This window comes from Echiichthys vipera (assembly GCF_963691815.1).
Source record: "Echiichthys vipera genome assembly, chromosome: 13".
In the NCBI taxonomy this organism is placed as follows: Eukaryota; Metazoa; Chordata; class Actinopteri; order Perciformes; family Trachinidae; genus Echiichthys; species Echiichthys vipera.
The window spans coordinates 13393822-13419792 of NC_139838.1; the positions used below are offsets into that span (position 1 = coordinate 13393822).

The window sequence follows — 25971 nt, forward strand, 5'->3', positions numbered from 1 at the left end:
ATCACTTTTTGTGTTTTACCTTAAAGCTATTTTAAACCGTTACTTGTTTTTGTTTACTGTGTACATACATAGGCTATTATTATATGTTGTATTTTGCAATTGGTATTGGTGCTTTTGTTATTTGTGCTATCCTCTTTTGCTGCTGTAACACTGTAAATCTTTCCACTCTGGGACTAATAAAGGATAATCTTATTTTATGATTACTGTAGAGATCAGCTGCGCTCTGTTTAATGTGTACTAACTAGGTACCATCATAACAAAGCAAGATATATATAATATATAAGATATATATATATATATATATATATATATATATATATATATATATATATATATATAAATTCTAACGTCAGTTGAATTAGCTGTATCTATTGATGTTTTTTTTTAATCCATAGTGGATATTGTACTCACAGAAACCTCTAAAGGGCATCAGATGACAAGCACCGGATGTCCCGCCTTTGCCTCGTTCCCATTCGCGGAGGAAGCTCATCGAGCGCTGTGATTGGCGTCAATCACAACAGTTCAGCTGGGTTTTCCTGGTTTGACAGCTGTCACCGTACGCCGAGGTCAAGGGGAGAGAATTATGGCTGCGTTGTTTAGAGGGTCGCGAAATGTATTGTTACGGTGGAATAAAAAGCATGTCGACCTTGCTTTCGGTAAGGTATTCGCTCATGTTGTCAGTTTCCTTGTACCGTTTTCCCCCGTGTGTTGAGAGGAAAAGGGAAAAAACGGAGCGTTGTTTGCTCCAGCCTGTTAGCTAACCTGTTAGCCATCTGAAGAAAGTATGAATACTTACTGCTCGTGCTGGTTATGTGTGACAGTCTGGACACAATGGCAGACCCGCTGTGTGGTGTTCAGTCGTGCAATATGTAAGGACAATGTGCTCAATGGACATGAGCGTAATGAAACGTGAAGCGATAGCCAGTGACAGCTAATTTTAACTGGCAGTGATCTCTTTATAGACTTACAGATACCGGCAGAATAGGTCACATCTGCATTGAATTCTGTTTATGTTAGTCTGCTTTAGGTGTTCTCAATACATGTGTTCTTCATTGCACACATTCAGTCTACGATTGCCACTTTGCAACAACGCCTACTCTATCCACTCATCCCTGCCCCTCCTTCAATGCATCACAACATGTTGAGTCAGCAACAGAGGGTATTGAATTTAAATGGCCCCTAGTGATGCTACTTCTAATGAAGGGACCGCTGACATGATGTTGTAGTTTCACTGGTCCTTGGACTCTCTGGTGTTGAAAATGTTGTTCTTTTTGAACAGTTATACCAGTATCCTGGCACTGCAATGGTTCAGTTTGGCTGCAGGAATGATTTCTGTTAATGATCTCACTCTAAATGCCCAAATATATTGTTTTTAATTCCCCCCTGGTTCTGCCTTTTATAGAGTAGACAGGGTATTTACCCAGTCCTGTAGAGAGTGAACATATGAATCCATGTTATTATTTTAGATATATAATAAACAGATAAACTAGTTGCCAAGTGTTCTGTAATGGACTGAATAAGGACTTTAAAGCAAAACAAACAAACAAACAAACAGATTACCTTTATACCATACCTCCAGTAGCGTTATACTTCATTGCTTGTCAATGTATCTGTGTTAATGAAATGGTATGCTCATTTTAAGTGCTAAATTAAATTCAAGATGAAATGATGATGATAAAATGATCTATTAATCAAAAGAAAAATCGATCAACCATTTAATGCAAACATTTTCCTAGTTTCAGCATCAAATGTGAGAATTTCCTGCTTTCCTCTGTTGGACTGTCTCTTAAAAACACATGGTGCGGTTGTGGCTCAGGAAGTAGAGCTGTCCATTAATCCAAGCAGTGTCAAATTGAATTTATTATTCATTACTCGTTACTTTTTTCAAAAGTAATATTATTACTCTACTCTACTACTACCTGCAAACAGTAATTAGTTTATGTTTCTGTTATATTACCTTTCAGTTCTACCACACAAAATTGGCAATTGTGTCCTTTCTGCTCTGCTTTGCATGCAGTCCTCTGAGCAGCCAGCTAAGGCTTCAAACTAGCAGTTTTTTTCTGCAGCCTATGAATCCATAAAACTTATAGGTCAGATGAAAAGTACATTTGGCTCAAATTGAATTAATCTCAAGATTTGATTGGATTGTTGGATTTTTTTATTAGTAATTCTTTCTACTACTCATTACTGGTGAATTTAATATTATTTCTCCAATATGTTGCTATTAACTAGTTACTGCCCAAGTTCAACACTGATCACAAGGTGGTGGTTGGTGGTCCCTGGGTCCATCTATCTGGCTCCATCAAAAAAACAAACAACTTTACAAATTGTAAAGTACTTTGTCCATCAAGGTAGAAAATTGTTGTATGGTGTCATTCCCTTCTTAAACTCAGTTTAGGGCAAATAGGTGTAATGAGAAGATCTGGAATAAGCATCTGTTCATTTGTTGTTGTTTTTATTTCATAGATCATTACATTATTGATATTTATCAAACATGATGTGACATATATTTGTCTTGATCATTTAAGGCCAATGTTAGAGAATACTTTATTGGAATTGTAAAAAGTATCAGCTCTGGAGTAATATAGCATTATCTACAGTATATGTTGAAGGCTTGGGTGAGTTTAAGGTAGGGCTTACTCTTTGTGCTTCGCTATCCAGGTATAATCTTGTTGTTGTAGTCTGGTTGTTTCTCTGCCAGAGTTTCAACTGTGTTTAGTATCTGTTAACCTGACTCGACCTTGGCTGAGCCAGCAGTGTTTAATAGCCTGGCCAGACTGCCCAAAAGCTGGTCGTAAGTTACAGCAGAAAGACTTGCTCCACTGATATTGATTCTAATTTCTGCATTTCCCTCTGAAAAATTGCAGAACAGCATGCAGTTTTTTCAGTTCATTCTCACTGCCATTCGACCTGACAGTCATTAACCATAGGGATCCAAGTGTTTCATACTGTGGAAAGTAGCTTCATTGTATGTAAAGCACTTTGCATTTCCTCTGTGTTTTAAAAGGAAATATAGTAATAAACTCCCTTTGCCTGGGTAGCTAGGTAAGCAGAATCAAATTAATCAACTATCACAAGTATTAAAACATACATGGTATTACAGATAGTTACTGCAGCCTCTCTGAACTATCGGTCTATATATTGATTTTGGATATATTGATTGTAATGTGTTTTTTAATTGTGTTTTTATTGCACTGGATTTCAACAAAACAAGTCTCACATTTTTCTCAGACCTCTAATGACGTTGTTCCCTCAGTGTCAAAGCGATCAATGGCCTCAAAAACACCAGTGGGGTTCGTTGGTCTCGGAAACATGGGCACTCCCATGGCCAGAAACCTGTTAAAAAACGGTTACCCCGTTATTGCCACTGATGTCTTCCCCGAGTCATGCAAGGAGCTGCAGGACATCGGAGCGCAGGTACAGTAACACTCACTTATGGGTGTTTGAATTTTGATAGAATGTAACAAATATATACTGTAGGCTACTAAATGAGCTAAATACATCCTATTTGTTCATGGAATTGTTGATGATGTGATGATATTGTGCAACGGTGACTCTATTCTTCAGGTAGTAGACTCTCCAGCAGAGGTGGCAGAGAAAGCAGACCGCATCTTCACAATGCTGCCCTCCAGTCCCAATGTCATTGAAGTCTACACAGGCCCAAATGGCATCCTCAAGTAAGCAAACTAAACTATCACAGGCTCTGTTTGTGACATTCATGTAACCCCACCCTCTTTTAAAACTATAAGGTTATGTTTACACTGCAGGTCTTAATGCGCAATTCCGATTTTTTTGCTCAAATCCGATTTACTGTTTGGCTGTTCACATTATGTACAACTGCAGCCTGTTAAATGTAAAGTGCAATACGAAAAAATGTATTATTAACATTTTTATTATTATTATTATTATTATTATTATTATTATTATTATCACACCTTTAAATGTGGCCTGTCTACAGATTGCTGTGTGAATAGCTCACGCTCCTGAAGTGACCCGCATGTGCACTCAATCATTGTTAACGGTGTTAACGGAAGCGAACATGGCAACGGCAACCGGTGTTGTTGGACTTAATGGCTTAATGTTTAAAACAGTGTTTGGTGACTTCACTGTTATCTTAACTTCACTATCCCTCCACTGGCCGCCTGCTTCACTGCTGTCCTGGGTCAGAATGACGTCAAAGCCGCATTAAATGAACCTGGCTGTCCAGATTGCGTTCGCGTTCAAAAAGAAATCTGATATGTATCCGATTCAGTATCCCATTTGAAAGTGGCCTGATTCTGATTTGAAAATGTCAGATTCAATGTGACTTGTGCTGTGCACACTGTCAAAAGCAAATCAGATATGGGTCACATATGAGCGAAAAAAACAGTTTCAGGTGACTTGTAACTGCAGTGTGAACGTAGCCTTAGAAAGAAACCGCACAACTGCAGCCTGTTTAATGTACAAACAGAAAGGCTTGGCCAGACAAAATGTATGCACTGTACATGAAGTGTTGATGCCTTTTATGTCTTGCCCTCTCCAGGAAGGTAAAGAAGGGAACACTGTTAATTGACTCCTCCACCATCGACCCTGCTGTCTCAAGAGAGATGGCACTTGCTGCAGAGAAGATGGGTGCAGTGTTCATGGATGCTCCAGTGTCAGGAGGTAATGTGTCATTCAAAGAGAGTGTGTGTGTGTGTGTGTGTGTGTGTGTGTGTGTGTGTGTGTGTGTGTGTGTGTGTGTGTGTGTGTGTGTGTGTGTGTGTGTGTGTGTGTGTGTGTGTGTGTGTGTGTGTGTGTGTGTGTGTGTGTGTGTGTGTGTGTGTGTGTGTGTGTGTGTGTGTGTGTGTGTGTGTGTGTGTGTGTGTGTGTGTGTGTGTCATGTCAAATTGGGTGCATCACAACCGTGTAAGATACAGTCATGGAACTGCACAGTTGTATAGTGGAGATCAAAATTGAGAATGAGTTCAAAGATGGGTGTGGTCCGTACCAAGGGGGCCGGGAAGTAGGAGGGTAAAAAAAGCCGGGAAGTGGCCATTGACCTGCTTCACGCCCCTGGCCCGATTTGCCGTTGTGGCTGGTGTGATCCAATTACAAGATGGTCTCTAAAGCACCTCACATCTGTAAAGTCCATCTTTGCATATTTGATTTTGTAATTCTTTGAAGCTTGTGCATTGTAATTTGCTCTTAGTAATTTTACTAATTTCTGAAGGTATAGAAAGCTTTATTTCTCTCTTTAAAACCAGTACCACTGTTCAGGCATATAAAGGGGTTGAGGGTTGATGTTAGTGGCAGTATCAAAAGCAGAATCAGACTGCTCGTTTGTTCATCAGAATACTAATCATAGTGTGAGGCCTATGACCCCTCAGCCTTCCTTCTGAACTTACACTCTTTTGTATATCTAAACTATTGGACCATTTGGGGTAGTGCTAGGACATGGGTTGTAATTACTGAGCGGGCCAGCCAGTAGGTGCCCTCTTGAGGTTTTATTGCTGCTTTTGACCAGGAGTCTTAAAGACAAGGTTAAGGTTTTAAGTCCTCATTATGTCGGTGCTGTCTGCTTGTGACGGCTCCTTGACAGAGCACAGGATCACCAGTCGTCCTTAATGGGCTAAGTCGCAGCGGAGAATCTTGTGTCAGAGCTTTTTCATGTTGATGGAGCCGTAATGGCGGGTATCCCATGTTAGTGCCTTTCATGTCAGATAAAGAGTCATAAAGAGGAGAGAGTCTGCCCTCACATGGAGTGCAGGAGAGGAGAGGAGAGAGATAAGACATGAAGGAGACACATTGCAGTAAAACTGTCCATCTCTCTCTTTCTCTTACACACACACACACACACACACACACACACACACACACAAAATTCTTTTCATGCAGGTATGCCGTTAAGGTATGCCACATTTTTCACATTTGAACACTAAATCTGGTCATATTTTCTTTTTATTGCACAGTCTTTAATTCATACATAATACACACTGTAGCTGCCGCCCTCGCCGGTGCAAACAAAGACTCGGCCCACACTGGCATGTTTACCAGCTGGCGTCTGCAGAACAGGCCGACTGCAGTCAGCGAGATCAGAGCCTTAAGTCTGTTACTCTCCCTTTACAGACACAATGTTTACATACTATAGAAACTGCACAGTGTGTGTTTGTGCAGTCCTCTGTGAAGGTTCTTCCTCTCCTGTCACTTAACTAAGCCTGTTTTACTAGCCTGAGATGACCAATGATTTACCTGCTACCTCTGGCCTCTGCAACTGGCTCTGCAGACACTCTTCTTTCACACACACACACACACAAACACACACGCACACATGCTGCATGCACCCGCCCAACCAATGTCACCTCAAGACATCCTTAAGTCATATGTATAAGTGCATACAGCTATTTTAGTGTACAAGCCAAAACGTATCAGCAGAAAACAACTCAACGGGGATATTGAGAATCTGCCATAATATGATAATCCATTCAAGTCATTTATAAAGCAAAAGTACCAAACATTCACTCAGTCTGGCCTCTGAAATTTAGGAATCCATATTATTGTATGTCTGACAAAACCCTTAACTAAACACTTAAGGCTTTGGGAACCTGTGGCGGGCATTTTTCAATAATTTCTGACATTTTAAAGACAAAACAACAAATCCATTAATCTTAAAAAAATAATAACTGACTGATAAGAAAATGAATGGTTAGTTTCTGCCCTAAAAAGCACACACTTGGACATTCAGCCCTCCTCTGGGCTATATAGGGAATGCTAGTTGCTGGTTGTATGACCCTGATAAGCCAGGCTGAGGAGACATACAGGTTATCAAAGAAGGTTTCAGCATGTGGCAACTTCACAGGAAATAGCAGAGACCTGTGTATCCCCATCTGTCCACATCTCTGGGTCGGATATGAGGTTACATGCTCTGTTCTAACCAGGAGATGGCACCCTACCCAAATAGGGCATTGTCATCCTCATGAGGTTTATGTGTATGTGTTATGAGTATGTTTGACAGCAGCTCAGCTCTGTGTCCAATATTATCATCATATTAATACTGTATGTACAGTGGTGGAAGAAGTATATTTTACTTAAGTAAAAGTACCAATACTGCAGTGTAAAAATACTTAAGTAAAAGTACAAAAGTATTAGGATCATCACATTCTTATATTACCAAAAGTAAAAGTACTAATTTTGCAAAGTGATCCATTTAAGAATCATATACTGTATATATTTCTGAAATACAATTAGTGATGCATTAATGTGTTCATCACTTTAATGTCAAAGGTGGGATTAATTTGAATTGCTTCATATACTGGTTAGTAGCTTCACCTATAATAGTGATACGTTGATTCATATTTTTTTATTAATAATCTAACTCTACATTTTAGCTAGTAATTAAAATTTTCAAATACATTTAATGGAGTAAAAAGTACAATATTTTCCAAAATGTAGTGGAGTAGAAGTATAAAGTAGCAGAAAATGTAAAGTACAAGTACTTCAAAATTGTACTGAAATACAGTACTTTAATGTACTCCTTTACATTCCACAACTGTGTTTGTCTAAATATGAAACTTTCTCAATTTTAGTTTAAGAAAATGGCCTGCATTGTCTCAGATGGATTCCATAGACACACAATAATATAAGGTTATATTTTATTAATATCATTTATCGTATCAGTTGGATACACTACACTTGAGATATAATTACAAAATGTATTTCAATTCAAATTCAATTCAAAAAACTTTATTTGTCCCCGGGGGGCAATTCAGGGCACACAGAGCAGCAAGTAACGACAGTGCAATTATACAAAAACATTTTAACCTAACACAAGAATTTTGTCCACTTAGGATAACAATACAATCAGCAGAGACTTGCTGTCATCTCCCATACTCTTAAACTTTTGCAGAGAGTCTGTTCTTTTTTTGGTTTCTGCATTTGTTTTTGTTTTTAATTTAGTTTTGCCTTTATAGATAAAATGAATCCTTTGTGTGTGTGTGTGTGTGTGTGTGTGGTGTGTGAGGTGGCGTGTTTTACACAGAAATGTGTGTCTGTATGTTGTGTGCGTCACTAGAGGTTTGGCAGTAAACCGTGGGATCTGAATAGTAGAGTCATAACCTTTTTTAAAAAGAGCAATCAAAAAAGACTTTCGCTTTCTTCTCATGGGCATCTTGTTGACTTTCATTGCTCATTGACCAGTGTCTTGGCTTTAGCCCTGCATGACCCAGCTGTTCTGGTACACAAACACACATCATTTATCCATACACATCTCTGTGCAAACACTTTCATGCATAGACACTAACTTCGACACTGGTTCATCAGGCATGCTAACATTTGCTTGAATACACACACTTCTACCACTGTCTGGTGTCATTAAAAGCGTCCGCATGCAAAGTTGACCCACAACAAAACAAGCTCTGATGTCACAGGCCCAGGGTGTTGGCACGGCAATTGCAAAAATAGGAGGTCTGGCACACGAGCGGCGGGGTCGTTAGCAGTAATTACCCAGAATGCCTGTATTTGTGTATGTGTGCCCATGGTGGGCTGCCACATTGCTAACGGACGGTGGCTTTAAAAAGGCCCTAAAAAACCTTTCATTGTGTTTTTCCCAGTGCTGGGAAAGTTTGCTATTGGTTTAAATGAAAGCAAGAAGGAGTCAAGCTGTTGTGGGACCATAGGCACTCAAGGTAATGTTGCTTGTTTGTGAGGTCTTATAATCCTCAGCTAACTACCTCTTTAGGCTGAGTCTCAACACCACTCTAATCATATCCATACCACATCAACTGAGGCCTGAGTGTTGCAGTGTGTCATTTGCCGACAGTTTGAACGTCATCCTCCAGCCTGTAGGAGCTTGTTCAAACCAATGCTGGCACCAGTTTGTTCGTCAGTCAGCTCTGCCGATCTACTTCTATGCTGACTGATATTGACTCCTATTTAGGCTTCCAGGCACACAGGACCTGGGGTTTCTACCACAACGATCTACTTTGACCATGGCTAACACCACATATAGAGATACAATACATTCAAAATCAGATCATTGTTATTATCATATTAGTTTTTAGTCCACTGGTTGCCCAACGCTGTTTAGTTTAACATTTAAGCATTAAATTGTTCCTTTTTGAAACATCAAGAAATAGTTTAGTATGCGACTTACACAAGTGCACAGTGCAGATTGACTGAGAAAATACTTTTTATCGACGTAGGACACACCTTGTGACCAGTAGTTAACCTTTTGGACTAAACGATACTTTTTAGACCAATACTGCAATTTAGTTTAGTTTAGTTTACCTTTTGTACCTTACCAAACAAAGCACTTCACAGTTTGCCTGTCATTCACACACACAATATTTCCCCTACAATCCATATGATAGCAGTGCACCAAGTTATTTTGCCTCCAGGGCCGAAGATGACGCTCACTTTGGGGCTGACTCCCTCCCCTTTACATTACACTGTATTTACTACTACTGTACATTTACTACTACATGACATCTTAACTGTTTTGTGTGATCTTCTCTGCTTCTCTCTCTCTCTCTCTTTCTCTCTCTCTCTCTCTCTCTCTGTATATATATATATATATACCTAAAAATCTTTAATGTTTTTCCAGCAGATTATTTTGGTCCAAAAAAGTCTCTTTGTTTGTGATACAAACTTAAATCTCAAAGTATTAACTAACAATTAGATATTTTCCTTAATTGTTTGGTGTAATCGACTAATCAATTAATCAAGTAATAGTTGCAGCTCCAGTATTAACTATGTTGTCCATATTGTGTGTTTCTTGTTATCAGGACTGAAAAATACCCCCGTGCTCACTCATTCACTATTCCCTATTTGATAAACCTTAATGTTTGCTAACTATAGTGAGCTTATAGACTGATGAATTATTGTCAGGTCTGATGTTGCATGACATTTTAGCAAAAAGTAGTGTACATGTTATGGATACTTTTTTTTGCACTCTATAGTGCATAAATTTGACTCTTTCATTCAGACTCTTAAATGAAGGAAAAGGGGAGTAAATATAGTGGACTAATTGAATCAACACCAACTTGTCTTTGTAAAACCTGCCACTGGTACGTCTGGTGAGAGGAAGGAGCAGAAGAGCACTCAGGTTCTGAAGGCAGTTTAGTGAAGGTTAGTGATGATTCTTTGACACTGAGTTAAGAAATCAGGTTGGATGGGAAGGGGGGCGGTGCTGTCGCAGTCCGTCAAGTTGATGGCTTACCAGCACTAGAGGAGCTTCAGTGGTCCAAAGACTAGATTAGCATAACAAGCCTCTCACTGACGGGTTCTGAGGACACAGGGGGGAATGGGCGGGGGTCAGTGGGAGGGAGGGTGTAGGGTGGTAAAGTGACCAGGGACGGTGATGATGGAGGGGTTGTGACGGGGGACTCTAGCTCTGGGCTCCAGATGGGGGTAGACCCACAGCAGCTGTGGACTGGCTCTCACATTTCTGCCCGTATGTCATCTGGTGTGTGTGTGTGTGTGTGTGTGTGTGTGTGTGTGTGTGTGTGTGTGTGTGTGTCTGGACAAATAGTAAGCTGGTGTACAAAAAGACTGTCAGATGTAGCTCAAATGTCACACTGCATGTCACTCACCTAAAAGCGTATTTGCATTCTGTCTGTATGAAGGAGTTTCTGCTCCTCAACCGTGTGTGTGTGTGTGTGTGTGTGTGTGTGTATTTGTCCATGTCCCTGCTTGCTAAAGGCCTAATTGGGGATCATTATTAACTTGCTTCTCCCTAGATGAGTCTCATTGGGCCAGAGAGCGATTGATTTTGGACCTTTCCTGCTCCCTCCACCCTGTGTCACCTACCATTGACCAGCCTCTCCCCTACGGAATAGAGCAGTTACTGATGATGATGATGATAACGATGATGATGATGACGATGACGATGAGGGCTGGCATAGCGGTCAATGGACAGGCATTGCAAACTAAACCCTTAAGTCTTTAGTAACATTTATATACAAGATACTATTTTATGGTGATGCTCTAAACTGAATTAACTCTTGTTTTTTTTTCCCAAAACCCAAGCATGCTCCAGTCAAGGTTCTCATAGCATGTTTTTCTGCGTGAGTCAGTTCTCATGGCTCTGTGCTTGTTAACTGGAGCTGATAAAGAGTCTGTTTTAAACAGAGTGGAGGGGCATTAGCAAAGTTGGCGGATAAACTGTTGAAAGTGCTGATTTTTTTTTTTTTAATGTTAGTTAGCCATTTTGGTCACTGCACACCCTCATACTGTTTCACATATTTACTTGATATCCGTTATGCTTTTTACAGGGTATGTTTGGGTTTTTAATTTGTTTGAGAAAAAAAAGATCTGCCCAGAGGTGTAATTATAATGGTGGACCACATGAGGCTGCGTTGTTGGCCTGCAAACATCCTACCTCCACTGGCTACCACTGAAAGCAGTCAACTCCCATTCACTCAAGGCTGTTACACTATTAAGTGTGAAGGCTCTTTTCAGTCTGAATTATAGATTGCTGTCAGCCACGCAAAAATGTTACATGTGCATGCAGTTAAAAACTTAGTAGCAAACAATGCAGTGTATTGCCAAAGCCAGAGCTCGTTTATACCAATTGCATTTGGACTTGAAGGTGTGACCTGAAATCTGGCATTTCCCTAAATCTCTCCTGGCGTTCTCGAAGTACGAACAGTTACATTATCATTTGAGGAAATGAGGTGTTTGGAAGAGATATTATAGTTGTTGTTTTGGCTCCAAGTGTTTTGCTGTATACTCTCTGGAGGGAAAAAAGCAGGGTTGTGGCTCGTCAAATGCGTCATTCATTACCAAACTCTGGGAACAGCCCCTTTTTTGTGTGTGTATGTGTGCGTCTGTGTGTGTTGTTTGCGTAGCCTCATATTCACAAATGTAGTTTAATTTAAACCCACCACCAATAAAAAGGGCCTACTGGTTTACATGCGGCTCGTAACTCTGAGACACGGCCTCAGAAGCTCCAACTGACGTCTTATTGGCGGCCGGCTCTGGGATCTGCACCTGTCCCTTGTACACACACACACACACACACTCACACACACACACACACACACACACACACACACACACACACACACACATATATATATATATATATATATATATATATATATATATATATATATATATATATATATATATATATATATATATATATATATATATACACAGGAACCCACACACTGTTACTGCATGCACATGTACACAGACATTCTCACTTCCTTTGTACATAGACACACCACTTCAAAAAAAAGCCCAAGTTTAAAAGGTTATAATGCTGTCATGGATTGCTTTGGTTGATTCTTTTGTGTGTAATGAAAGAAGTGCTAATGAATTTAGTGTTCACTACAAACAGGCCAAACCAAAGTTGTTCTCTGATCTTCCTTTGCTTTCACACAACCAGCTTCAACCTCTTATGTTCATGGTTGACGCCTGTCGTCGCAGCCTGCTGTCAAGCATCTGTCCTAATAGTGCTTGATCGCCTCCTAATTAACTCAAATCTTGTTAATAGAGGAGATCAGATGAAGGAGATGTCTATATGTGTGTTTAATTGAATGGAAGCTAACTTGCAAAGCCCACACAGAATAACGCGTGCACACACGCAGACGCGGATATGCGCGCTGTGTGGTGCCTCTCTCATACCTCATACGACATATTGTTGGTGCCTCTTTCATTCTCCTAACTCTTTCACTCTACACAGTAAAAGCCACAGAGTAGCTCATTAATACTGCAGCCAGCTTCACTATGCTATGAGAATTTTTTGCATTGGTTGATTTGGGGGTGACGCGGTGGGCACCCACTACTCAGCCAACCAAAACTTGTCCCCTGGAACTGGATGAAAGAAAGTGGCCGAGGAGAGAGGTGGTTCTTTCCCAAGGGAATTATTTCCCAAGAAAGGATCGCCTGCTACACATTAGAGTGGCACTTTTGTTTTAATTCTGAATATACTGCTATTTTCCCCTGAAAAAGGGTTGCAGTATTGGCTGTTTTTTTAGCACTCTATACTAACGCATTCTATACAGAACTTTTTTTCCTTGTGGATGTCTTCTTTGTATTTACATCCCTACTCACCATCTCTCATCCCTATCTTCTATCATAGGTGCCCCCCGCCCCACACACACACACACGCAAACCTTGTCTCCTGCCCTAGGGGGGCGTTGTGTAGTTGTGCAGTGCTAACGATCCAGGACTGTCACTCCCGCTGGGATGGATGAGCCAGCGGGCCCTGCGCTCAGGAAGCCTCATTAGGATTCCTCTTTAATCCGTCTCTGACAGGACCAGTCCGAGAACGGGATGTCCCCTCACACACACACACACACACACACACACACACACACACACACACACACACACACACACACACACATACACATACACACACACGATAAAAACCTACTCACTACATAGACACTTTCATAGAATTACACATCGCACGCAAACACAAATGCACTTTTGCCCATGCAGAATGTACAGACTCACTGATACCCCCAACACGCACGCACAAGCACACTTGCATTGTTATGCTAATGATGTGTTATTCTTCTACCAACAAGGATCTTCCATCATCCTGGTGTCACTGCCTATAGAAATCCACTACAGATCATAAGAGCTTATTATGGGTGATTAGTTAATTTGAGGGAGGGAGAGTTTGGGGTGTGTGTGTGTGGGGGGGTAGGAAGAGAAAGATCGTTTTCTTTCTCTGCTGTCATCTCTACATCTCCTCTCTCTCTCTCTCTCTCTCTCTCTCTCTCTCTCTCTCTCTCTCTCTCTCTCTCTCTCTCTCTCTCCTTTCTTCCTTACTCTCCTTCTTTCTCTCCTTAGTGAGATATATTGATCAGCACGTTGACTGTGATATCAATAATCTCCTCTTTAGTCGTTCACAAACAGCGATCTCCACTAATGAACCAGCACAGTTTTCACACTTGCTCTTTGTGTGTGTGTGTGTGTGTGTGTGTGTGTGTGTGTGTGTGTGTGTGTGTGTGTGTGTGTGTGTGTGTGTGTGTGTGTGTGTGTGTGTGTGTGTGTGTGTGTGTGTGTGTGTGTGTGTGTGTGTGTGTGTGTGTGTGTGTGTGTGTGTGTGTGTGTGTGTGTGTGTGTGTGTGTGTGTGTGTGTGTCTTTGAAAGAGAGAAGCTCTTGAAAAGAAGCTTGAAAACCAGTAAATTAAATGTAAAAACTAAGTGACAAGTTGAGTGGAACTTTTTGCAACTAACTGATAACACTAATTGAGTTTCTATTTCTATTCATTTTTCTCAAAATTATAACATCAAAACATTGTAAATGACTACTCTTGCTCTGTACATTATACAGTACACATGTGTATGATACCTAACTTAAGCTATTTGGCCAAACAGCTAATACAATGTTCAAAAACGTCCAAGCTAAATTAAAACTCCATTATATTAAGCTAAACTAGACTCTAACAGACGTCAGACATATAAATGAGGTTTAAAAAGACAACATAAATTAACAAGAAAGGAACTAAACCTATCATGTATGTGGTCTGTGAACCATATGAGTGTGTGATTGGTGTGTGTGGCGGCCTTATGTTGAACGTGTGTTTGCGGTGGTCCATAGGCAGCTGCCACAGAGTGAGCTTTGGGCTTCATTATGTGGCCCTAATGACCTGCTGACAGCTCAGCACTGACACTCACAACACAGGCATACAGTGTAGTAGCATCATCATACACTTGACAACAGAACAGCCAATTAAAGAAGGGGGAGGGGGAAAAGAGATATATATTTATGTTTATAGTTCCTGGAAAGAGAGAGAGAGAGAGAGATCTCCTCTTCACAGTCTGATAATGTGATTTCAGCAGTTTTGTCCCCGCTAATTCCCTTTTAATTATTAACACTGACATTATTAGGCTTTCACTATTAAGAGGCCTTTCATTAGAGCCAGACGACACCCTGAAGAGACATTTGAACACGCTCGCTCTCGCTCCCCTTCTCTTTCTTCCTTTCCTTTTTCACTTGTCATGCATGATCGCAGACTTTTGATGTCTACAGTACTTTTCTAAATATATTGTGTGAGATCAGTATCGCATTTTGTTTTCTCCTGCGTGAGTGTGTGTATACAGTATGTGATTACCAGATTTCACTGCGCAGCTATTCAATCAAGCATTTAAGGGACACTGCCATTGCAGAGGAGACTCGGGCTGGCTGGGTCCAACCCACTCAGAAAAGGGGTTATTTCTGCATTAAGGACCATGTGGAGTGGGCAAGAGGGGTGGGGGGTGGTGGGGGCGGTTGCCTCCCACAACATGGCACGCTCCTTAAGCCATCAGGCATGGTAAGGGACGCCTAATTGAACATGATAAAGTGTAAAGTTAATTACCCCTCACGCCTGTCACTGATACCCCCATGAGGGGGGTGCTGGCCTCAGGCACAGCTGTTGGGGTGTGTGTGTGTGTGTGTGTTTGTAAGAGAGTAAGGGTGACAGGACAAAAGGCAAGGGCTCCCACGAGGGTTGTGCAGGGGATGATGGCAACAATCGGCTTTTAAAGATGCCTCTGTCCCTCTGGTGCACCAATACTTAACACGCCTGTCCCACTATGACTGCAACACATACACACACACACACACACACACACACACACACACACACACACACACACACACACACACACAGAAAAGTACACAGATGACCTTTCAGACACAGTTGGTAGTGTTGAAACAGTCAAGTGGTTACTATATTAGTTATTTTGTGTGGCAAAACCATATGTTTTAGTTGGATACACCTGTACCTTTGCTCAGTTACAATATGATTCATCTGCACTTTTTAGTTTTGTAAAATTTAACCCACTCTTCAACCTTGTGTATAATTGGCATTGTGTTGCAGGTCCACAGGTCTGAGTTGGATTATTTCAGAGATTGTGGATGTATCAGATGTTTTTACTATCAAGCACAGCATGTGTTCAGCTCAGTAACCTCAACGCTGTGTTTGAACATGTGTTGTGTGTTTAGGTGTCGGGGCTGCCAGCATGGCCAAACTGACCTTCATGGTAGGTGGAGTGGAGGAGGAATACAAGGCTGCACAGGAGCTGCTCACCTGCATGGGGGCCAATGTTATCTACTGTGGACAGGTTGGCACTGGACAGGTAAAGACCCAAGCATGCAAAAACATACATGCATGCACACACGCATGCGCACACACACACACACACACACACACACACACACACACACACACACACAGCCATCAGGAATCACAACTGAAAGACGATGGCTAACCAATCCAGGAAAGTTCATGCAAAATGTCCCTATAGGTTGACAATGTTTAGACATATTTAAAAGCATGTTCCTATGAATCATAATCATAAATGTAGATTCTTTAATATAGTTGTCTTGAAAATCACCTTATATACACACAGTAAAACTACCTTTTCTGCTTTCTGATCCATCTTCTCTAGGCAGCTAAGATCTGCAACAACATGCTCCTGGCCATTGGGATGATTGGGACCGCAGAGACCATGAACCTCGGTATCAGGTACTGTCAGCCAATGCCGTGATAAGACGCTGATACTTCCTACCTGTTATCCTAAAGGAAAAAGCAAGGATGAAACCCTGCATTTACATGGGCATGGTTAATGTCGCTGACACAGTTAGTGGTAACACAGAAATTCTCAAGCATGGAAACCTGTGAGTGGGCCTTTCAAATACCTGGATTATACCAAATTTGAAGGTTCCATATTGTAAAAAGTGAGATTTTCATGTTTTTTATTTATAATAAAGCAGGTCAAGGTGCTATATAAAGTGTGAAAGTGAAAGTATCAAGAAGCTTAATCCACAGAAATACACAGCTCATATTCAAAAACTGTGCCTTTAAATGAGCTGTCAGGCCTAAAGGGTGGCTGTGATGTCACAACTATACTATACAGTAATTCAGAAAGTGTTGCTACAGGGCTGTTACAGTCCTTCACCAACTGAAATGACGGCATGGATGTATAAAAATAATTGGATACAACGTTTGAGTCAGGGCCCTGCTCATTCCTATGAAAGCTGCTCTGTGGTGCATAAAGCTATGTTCAACTGCTGCTTTTAAAAATACCTGCATGATCAACACAATTTCCAGACTATTTCCAGACTAGTGCGCCCGATATGGGATGACATGTTTTAATCATGCAGCTTTTTTAGACTTTCAATATGTCATCGGACTAAAAAGGATCAAATTCTGATCGTGAAACCACTCATTTCGTGGGGGTTGGGTGCTCAAAAAATGCATACACGGATTTACAGACGTCTTCACAATGTAAGTCAATCACATGACAGACACAGAAGTTGTAATGCCACTATAGCCACTACGTTAAGTTGACTTCAAAGCCTGGCTCGCTTCCGGGGGGCCTGAATGAGAGAGAGCAGGGAAAAAAAATGCCCAGGCTAGGTTTTTTTTGGGAGGGAGGCTTAAAGAGACAGGCGTGAGACAGAGGGTGAATACAGGTAAATTCAGACAGACAGTATGATAAAAACAATGTGTTTTTAAACATTAAAGCATGTATGTTCTAGTAGAAACCCAAAATACAAGTATGAACCTGAAAATGAGCATATGTCCGCTTTAAATTTATAACAACTAAGCTTTAAATGGACTGTGAGCTAGTAATCACAACATGTTGTTCACTGGCAGATGTAGCCCAGTGAGGTATAACTACTGTACATGTGAGTAACAGCTGTTCGGTAGATCCAATGGGGTTCCTATTACTTGTTGAGGGATGTGGAGCAACAAACTTTTCCGGACATTTGGTTATAGGCAGTACAATCACTATGAAGTTAAAGGTGGCACGTTTGAGGCTACCACATCTTAGCCATGAATGAATTTGGCTTCCATCTAGCCCTTAGATATAGCCGTCACTATAAAAGCAATTACTATACCAGTGATATGGCTATAACTGTGGCAGTAATTCACTACTTCAGTACAGATTTGGAAATGTATGTGTAGTTTATGGAAGTGCAGAGGGGTCAGCCAAGCCCAGAGTCAGAGCCACCTCCGCCAGAGAGAGATGGATGAGAGGGTGGAGCCACTGACTCTAATTTACATCCACTGATTGAGCTCTCACCAGTATCCTGTCACAAGCCTGCCACTGAAAACCGCCTAGAAATCCCATCATTCATCATGGCACAAAGGCTGATAATGATAGGATGTAAGTCTCCTGATTACTAAACCAAAACATTGGGATATAACTTGAAATATCTAGCTCACCCAAAGATTAAAAAATTCTGGACAGTTGTGAAACAAGTATCTTAGTATCTAAGTATCATCATAGTGCACATTCCCTTCACAATCTCCCTTTTTTCAGAAGTTATGGTTAGGAAATTAGGCCTACACATCAGCTATTCCTCACATGAATAACTTACCTGAGACATCAGATTAGTTTTACACCTTAGAAGTGGGAATTTATTACCTACTTTATACATATCCCCAGTCAATAATAGACAGTTTCCTCAGTTCAATGTGTTACTATCATGTGGGTTCATGGTTTTGCAACATAAATGGTGTGGTGTGTACACCTCGTTGAGTGTGTGTGTGTATGTGTGCGAGTAAGTGCATGTACGCGAATTGCTCTTCTCACAGTGCAGCTGTGTTAGTGCAGCTGATTTATCTGTGCTGAGACAGAGCAAGAAAATTGGCATGAGCAGTCGCACATAAATCCCCCCACCAGTTCTCTGAAATATAGAGGCATTAAGGGAGCAACACAGATTTACACATTGCCACACTGTCTCCGATGCACACACAGACACAGACACAGACACAGACACACACACACACACACACACACACACACACACACACACACACACACACACACACACACACACACACACACACACAGACACACACACAGATTTACATCCACAGACACTGAAAAGAGCCATTTTCTACCAAACTACAATAGCTTCTTCTCCCTGTGCACCTTTTTATAACATATGGAAGGAAAAAGGGTAAGAATACTAACTACTGCATCCCTTCACTTTGAATGTGAATTATTTTTACATGTAAAAATTGACCCATATTCATTGTGTGCGTACATGCGCCCCTTTCTTACCAGCCAATCTCTGGGGCTTTATTATAGGATTTGACAAAGACTGTCATCGTTTAGAGAGAGCCCGCACCCGTAAATCTCCCATGCTGCATTGCGGCCCAGCCTCTTATGCAGAGAGGACGCTCTCTTAGGCGTATGTGTACAGACACAGTCCAACACAAAGGAGACCGAGCACTCACAGCCAATTTACAGGAAAACGGCAATAACATTTTATCACGCTGGACTTGGGCCTGATAGAGCTGCCCTTTCTTTGAATGTGTGTGTATGTGTGTGTGTTTCTTCTTACCTGTACATGCACGCACACACGCACACACACACACACACACACACACACACACACACACACACACACACACACACACACACACACAGTTCTGCTCGTCGAGCTAATTTGTTGATCTCAGATGGAAGCTCGGGCCGTCTCCAACAGAGCGTGACGTTCTCTTAGTGCAAGGAATGGCCACGCATGACAATTATGAGCACACACACACTCCCCAACCCCAATACACGGTCTGCCGTTCTGCAGTCCTTTCTTTCCCTCTCTTTTGGCTTTTCCTCCCCATCCCTATTTGCTGTACCCTCCTCATTTTATTCTTTTATTTTAATCCCTTCATTTCTCCTTCGCCTGCTGTAATTCCTGCATGCAGCCAACCAGTCAGTGAAAGAGGGGGTTGAGAAGCTGTAGAGAGTCACAGAGAGAGCAGCAGCAGTGATTTTAATGATGCATATGAAGATGAAAGGAGAGGAAGAAGAGGAGAGAGGCGACTGGCCCGGGAAGGGATATGAGGCTTTTACAGCTCACCTTGCACACCTGTTTACCTGCAATTGTTCATGCATACAAACATGCAGTCATGAGTAGGAACACACACATATTTGCTCCTTTATTCATTTTATGAGGAGAACAACAGGCGAATCGAAGGGCAAAACAAGACACAGCCCTTTTGTGTTGAGAGACAGAAATAGGTTTGCCACAACAAACATGAACACAGACGCACATCTCCGCGCCTTAAATGAGTTGTGAGCATATGCTCCGAGGAAGATTAAAGTTGAGTGATAAACGCGCTTGTTGCCTCTATAAATGAGACAGTAAATGCTTGTGTGTGTATATGTGCTCGTTAGTTCTTTAATGTAATAATAAATGGAAAACGGGTTGGGCTTCCTCTCCTGCGGCATCAGATGAGGACGAGAAGCTAATCGCAATGAAACAGACAGTTAATATCAGTGCTGCAAATGAACTCCACCTGCTAGAGCTCCCCAGCCCATAAACACCCTCCCCTCTTTTCTTCATCTCCATCCCTCTCACGCGCACATTTCTTTAATGTGCAGCGGCATCGTACAGCAACACGTTCGTTTCACCGTTGGTGTCTTTGTGTGTTTATCCATGTCAATCTTGTTAAAGCGTGACATGTCCTCTTCGCCACGCAAATTAACGCAGGCGAGGAACAACACCACTGCGTCAGCTAATAACCACGACCGCATGTGCGAGTGGTTGTGTGTGCGTCTGTGTGTGTGATGGTAGCAGGAGGGGAACTTCATTGATTTATCGTTAACAGAGGACAACAGCTCCCCGTCAGCGTCTCTGGTCGCTATAACAAACGATCTGCGTGCTCGGACGCGCTTTATTGTAGCTCAGCCAGTAACCTTTTCAGCTGCTGACCCAGAACGCAGGGAGGGGCTGCCTGCTTGTGTGTGCGGAGAGTTTGAAGGGGGGGGGGGGGGTGCACGATGTCAAACATATGTCCCCCAGAGTCCTCAGACAGGGAGGTGTCAGTAGGGAAGACGAGGGGGAGGAAGAGGAGAGGAGGCGGTGGAGAAGAGAAGCAGGATAGCAAGGGATGCTTTCAGACATAAACTAAAAAAAAACATCATGAGCGAGACTGCCGTTAAAAAAAATTGCAAGCTAAAACACATGTTTACGCACACACATGCATGGTCACTTATGCCACATTTCCAAAACAGTTTGTTTAAAAAAACACAAGTGCAGACACAAAGAGACGAAGGGTAAGGGAGGAGGGAGAGACATGGAGAGTGTGTAAACGCAATTCTCATACTTAATTAGTTAGTAGACAGCTAATAAAAGCTGTGGTAGTAATGGCAGAATGAGAGCCAGGTGGAGGGAGGGAGGAAGGCTGTTGGCCTTAAGGACCTATGATGGTTTAATAGTCATATTGAGAGCAGAATAGAGTTACAGGCCTGTAAGTAACAGTGAAGTGAAGCAGCCAGGGCTTGATGTGGTCTGCTTTACACTGGCCTTTAAACCGTTAATATACAAAAGCAGCACTAAATAGACCGACACAGGCGCTATAGTTAATTCCCTCTCTACTGTAATGTTTGTCACTTTGTGTCATTCCCTGCTTCTGTCTGCCGTTTTCCTTTTTGCTTCTTCATATCCTAGCCTGGAGATTTGTCCTCTTGCATATGAAAGTGGGTTGTTGCAAAATGGGGCAGCAGAAGTAAGAGAGCATACTTCTATACCTGACAGCTAGGTTTATGGCTCCCCAGTGCTGCTTAACCATTTCACCTCCTCCACTTTCTCTTTTCATGAAAGAGGGATGATGAAGGATAGATGTGCTGGTAAACATCAATACTGCATTAGCCAGCATTACAAAGCCTTCAGCCATTAACACTGAGGAATGGTCACAGCCTAGCATAAGGTTCAAAAGGGGTCACTACAATCAGCAGCTGTCCAAAACCCATCTTTTGCTATGTTCTTTTTTTGCTCTGTTTTTAAAATGAACTCCATAATCAGTGCTCCTATCGCTCCCATCGCGTCTGTCGTATTAGTATTTTCTTACTACCTCTAGCATAACTAATATTACATTATTGTAACCCTAGTTGTATTGGCACAGCCGGAGCCCTCTATTGGATTCTATGGGTGAAAATCCAATAACAGTAGGCATTTACCCACTGAAATCTGCATAAACATAACTGGCCAATCAAGATGTGCCTATCTGAATATGTGTCCCACAGTGAATAAGGCAGTACACACCACTGTCTGCTATCCTACCACCTCTTCAGCGAGCAGCATAGGAGTGACAGTTAGAGGGTTCCTCCTGTGCTAATAGAAATAGGGTTACAATATCGTAACCTTTTTCTATCTCACACAGATTCCGCCTTCTACTACACTCTATGGGTACAGTGGGTGGAGCTTGATAAATGAGTGCCTTGTCGGAACGTAACATAGACCCAACCACAGCGACCCGCGCACTCTACAACCAGACCAAAACAGAAGTAATGGAATCACTATAGAAAGCGGGTAGGATAGCTTTAACATAAGATGTGTGGACATCCTTCCGTCACAGAATGTCACTGTAACTGCGCATTTTTATCACAGATGAGTGGCAGCGATTGCGTCTCCTAATGAAAGCAGTAAATGAGCGCCACATGGCTGCAAATATGGCTGCAAATATGGCTGTTTTGGCGTCTCTATTATTTATTTGTCAATAAGGTCAGCTTTTTATGTTGTTCAGAATATGCAAAAATCTGTATTCATGTGCTACAAGTATGCTGCAACAGTTAGACTTTACTTTTTCTGCAAATTATTTGCAATGTAGGAATATATGCTGGCGAATGTTACCTTCCAGTTGAATTATCACATCACTTGTATTTGTTTTTATTAATGAAATATATTAGAAGTAAATTCATTGTGAATCATTACTAATACTTTGCTAAAAATGCAAAAGTAGTCACAGTGTGAAAAAAGAAATTCTGTATAGAAAAATATGATGCATTGGTTTATAATCGCATCGCAGCCCTCTGAATCATAATCGATTAGAATCGTGAGGTGCTATAGAGATTCCTACCCCTACCGCACACCACATTCCCCGAGTTATCAAGTGCACGTCCTGATTGGCTGGCTACATTTATACAAATTTTAGTGGGTGAATGCGTTTTGGAGGAGAGGAGAGTATTACCCATCCAGTAGAGTGGCGGAGCCCGTGTCAGATAGAATTCCTCTTTCCTTTTCTGTCGCTACTGGCAGTTTTCACCTCAATCTCACCGTCTCATAATGAGTCGTCATTGTGGCAGTAAATGTAATCCTTCGGACATGGACCAACACACTAAACCTTTACACCAGCAGAGCTAGTGTGAGAGAAAGACTTGAGTCTCAATCAGAGAATCTTGCAAAAGTTTATGTACCCAGTTTGACCGTTTTTTACACTAATGATCCACCCATGAATTACCAAGTCTGAACGAGATACTGACTTCTGTCTTCTCCTCCTTTTCCCAGACTGGGTTTGGATCCTAAGCTGCTGGCACAGATCCTCAACATGTCCTCAGGTCGCTGCTGGTCCAGCGACACGTATAATCCAGTCCCCGGCGTCATGGAGGGAGTTCCCTCTGCTAACAACTACCAGGGCGGCTTTGGAACCACACTAATGGCTAAGGTACAATCTATCTTTGTGTCCCTCAGTTTTCTTTTCTGTCTTTTTAGTCTATAAAAGAAAATAGAGAAAAATTGGACATACTGTACTATACAATATCCCAGAGCTTAAGCGTACATCAAATTGCTTGTTTACTCCAACCAACAATTCAAATAAATGCACAATTCACAATGAAATAAAAAAGGAGCAATTCTCATGTTTGAGAAGCTGGAAATGGCAAATGTTGGGTATTTCCACCCAGGATAAATGACCTAAATGATTAACAATTTTAATAGTTGTTGCCATTTAATTTTCTGCTGATCGACTACTCATTTCAGTTGCTTCTACTACTCTTGCTCTTTCACTCTTTTATGTCTGTCTCTAAGCCCTGTAATTAACTTTGTCTCATTTTAAAGTGTTCTTTTGTCTCTGTGTGATACTCCTGCTCTCCTCATCACCATCCCATCTGTGACTTATTGTGTGCCACCTAATTTAACTGTCACTGCATCAGCTCTTCTGTATGGGTCAGTCTGCGTCTCTGTATTATTTAGTGCATCTGGGTGTCTATAAATACACTTGCAATGTGTGCCCTGCATACTTAAGCCTGGGCTGCTGTATCACACACACCAAATTAAGAAATCTGATTTAGAATTAGGATAAACATCTTCTTTATTACAATTGATAAGATCGATAAACAAAAAAGATTATGTTAGTCCACCTATCTGACACTCTGCCTCTTCTTTCTGTGTCTGTCTGTTTCTAGGATCTTGGTTTGGCTCAAAACACTGCCACCAACACTAAGACACCCATCCCTCTGGGGTCCCTCGCCCACCAGATCTTTCGGGTCATGTGCTCCCGCGGCTATGCTAACAAGGACTTCTCATCCGTCTTCCAATTCCTACGCGAGGAGGAAGGACAGTAAATGGAGGGGGAATATATTTGACTGTGATGTTACAATACATAAACACTCACACACACAGCCACACACACCCCCACACCCACCCCCACCACACACACTCACATACACACACACATACACACACACACACACACACACACACACGCACACACACACACACACACACACACACACACACACACACACACACACACACACACACACACACACACACACACACACACACACACACACACAACCCAGTGCCCCTTATCCCACAATGCTCAGGAGAGACTAAGGCCTTGCCCTCAGGCGCAGATCTGTGGTCCAATTAACATACTGTATGTCGGCACATGTCCCCTCATAGCATCAGCTGAATCATATTTTCAATTCATGGCTTCCAACTGCATGGGGGAAATGCTAAAACTGACCTTAGATCAGTATCTAGAGACAAAGCACCTCTCTTCCCAGGCTGGGCTGAGAGGCCGGAGTGGAAAATGATAGGTAGGATGAGGCGCTGCAGGTTTATATGTACCAATGCAAATAATATGTGTTTTTTCAGGTTGATAAGTAATAATTGCATGACTGTGAAAGGTTTAAGTATGCTTTTGTCTGGTTTGTGCTTATTGCCTGTTACCCAAATGACTCTGAACTGCCCCTGTTAAATGAAAGAGGATAGAAAAGAAAACACAAGTTACAGTAAGATTTTACATTATAGGAATTTCATTCGAGAGAAGAAGTGCAGAGTTTAGGTTACCCTATTTCTACAGGAGAAAAAAACTCCCATATTCACAGCACTACATGTAAGGTAACCAAAACTGGCCACACTGTTTGCTCAAAGTTCACTTGTTTTGCTACATTTGTCTGTTTTTGGCAGGAAGGTGGTATCATTCAATCAAAGATTACTGATCCCCTGAGTCATCCTGCCAGCATACATACTTTCATTCACTCACTGAATCGACCACTTCAGCTCAGTTAAATACTGTGATATACTATATCTGGTTATTTTTGCACTGTTTGCATCGCAGTGCGATGTGCCAGGCCATTTTGATACAGTTAAAGAATCTCTTTGAACTTACCTCTCTTCTCTATTGTCTGCATCTGCTTATCGAGCCACTGGAGTATTATTTTGTGACCAACACTGTTTGAATTTTATACTGTTCACTACAAAATGTTGTTTTGACTTTTATTACAGTCAGTCCTCACATTTCTTTCCTCTGTCTGTCTGTCTCTCTGTCTCTTATCTTGTATGACATCTGTGTAAAATGAAAGTGAGGAACGGTTCCTCCCTGCTCTGAGCAAATGTACATAATGTATATTTCATATTGTTGCATAGTATTGAAGAGGAATCTAAAAGGATTGTCACTTTTTGTAGTAAAATTCATTATTAGCGTCTACAGTTTGTCTTTGCTCTGTGAAACAGATCCTCAGTCGCACTGTAGCCTAAAATAAAACATGTTCTCTGTATTTGGTGTTTGTCTGGTTTTGTAAGGTGAGTGCAGCATGTTGCTTAAGAAGTAGCACTTATCATTCAAGGTATGATTATGTATAGCTTATATAATTATCTATTTGCACACTGCATATTGTGAAATAGTTCTTACAAATAATATGTTAGTGACAAGTTTGGTAAGTTCAGAACATTTAAGGGTAGACTCAATTGCCATATTGCCTGTTGATTGATCAGAACAAACACCTAATTAAACCGGAACAAGCAGTTCTGTGCGGTTG

At 41.5% G+C, this 25971-nt stretch overlaps 1 protein-coding gene across 1 annotated transcript; it reads left to right on the forward strand.

Annotated features, from left to right (window-relative positions):
- The first annotated feature begins 545 nt into the window (after positions 1 to 545).
- hibadha (3-hydroxyisobutyrate dehydrogenase a) lies at positions 546 to 25649 on the forward strand. Its single transcript, XM_083925930.1, has 8 exons — positions 546 to 656; positions 3257 to 3417; positions 3568 to 3677; positions 4523 to 4644; positions 15911 to 16044; positions 16357 to 16433; positions 23213 to 23369; positions 24109 to 25649. The coding sequence occupies exons 1-8, from the start codon at positions 584 to 586 to the stop codon at positions 24265 to 24267; spliced, it is 993 nt and encodes a 330-aa protein (XP_083782056.1). The 5' UTR covers positions 546 to 583; the 3' UTR covers positions 24268 to 25649.
- Positions 25650 to 25971: the final 322 nt, after the last annotated feature.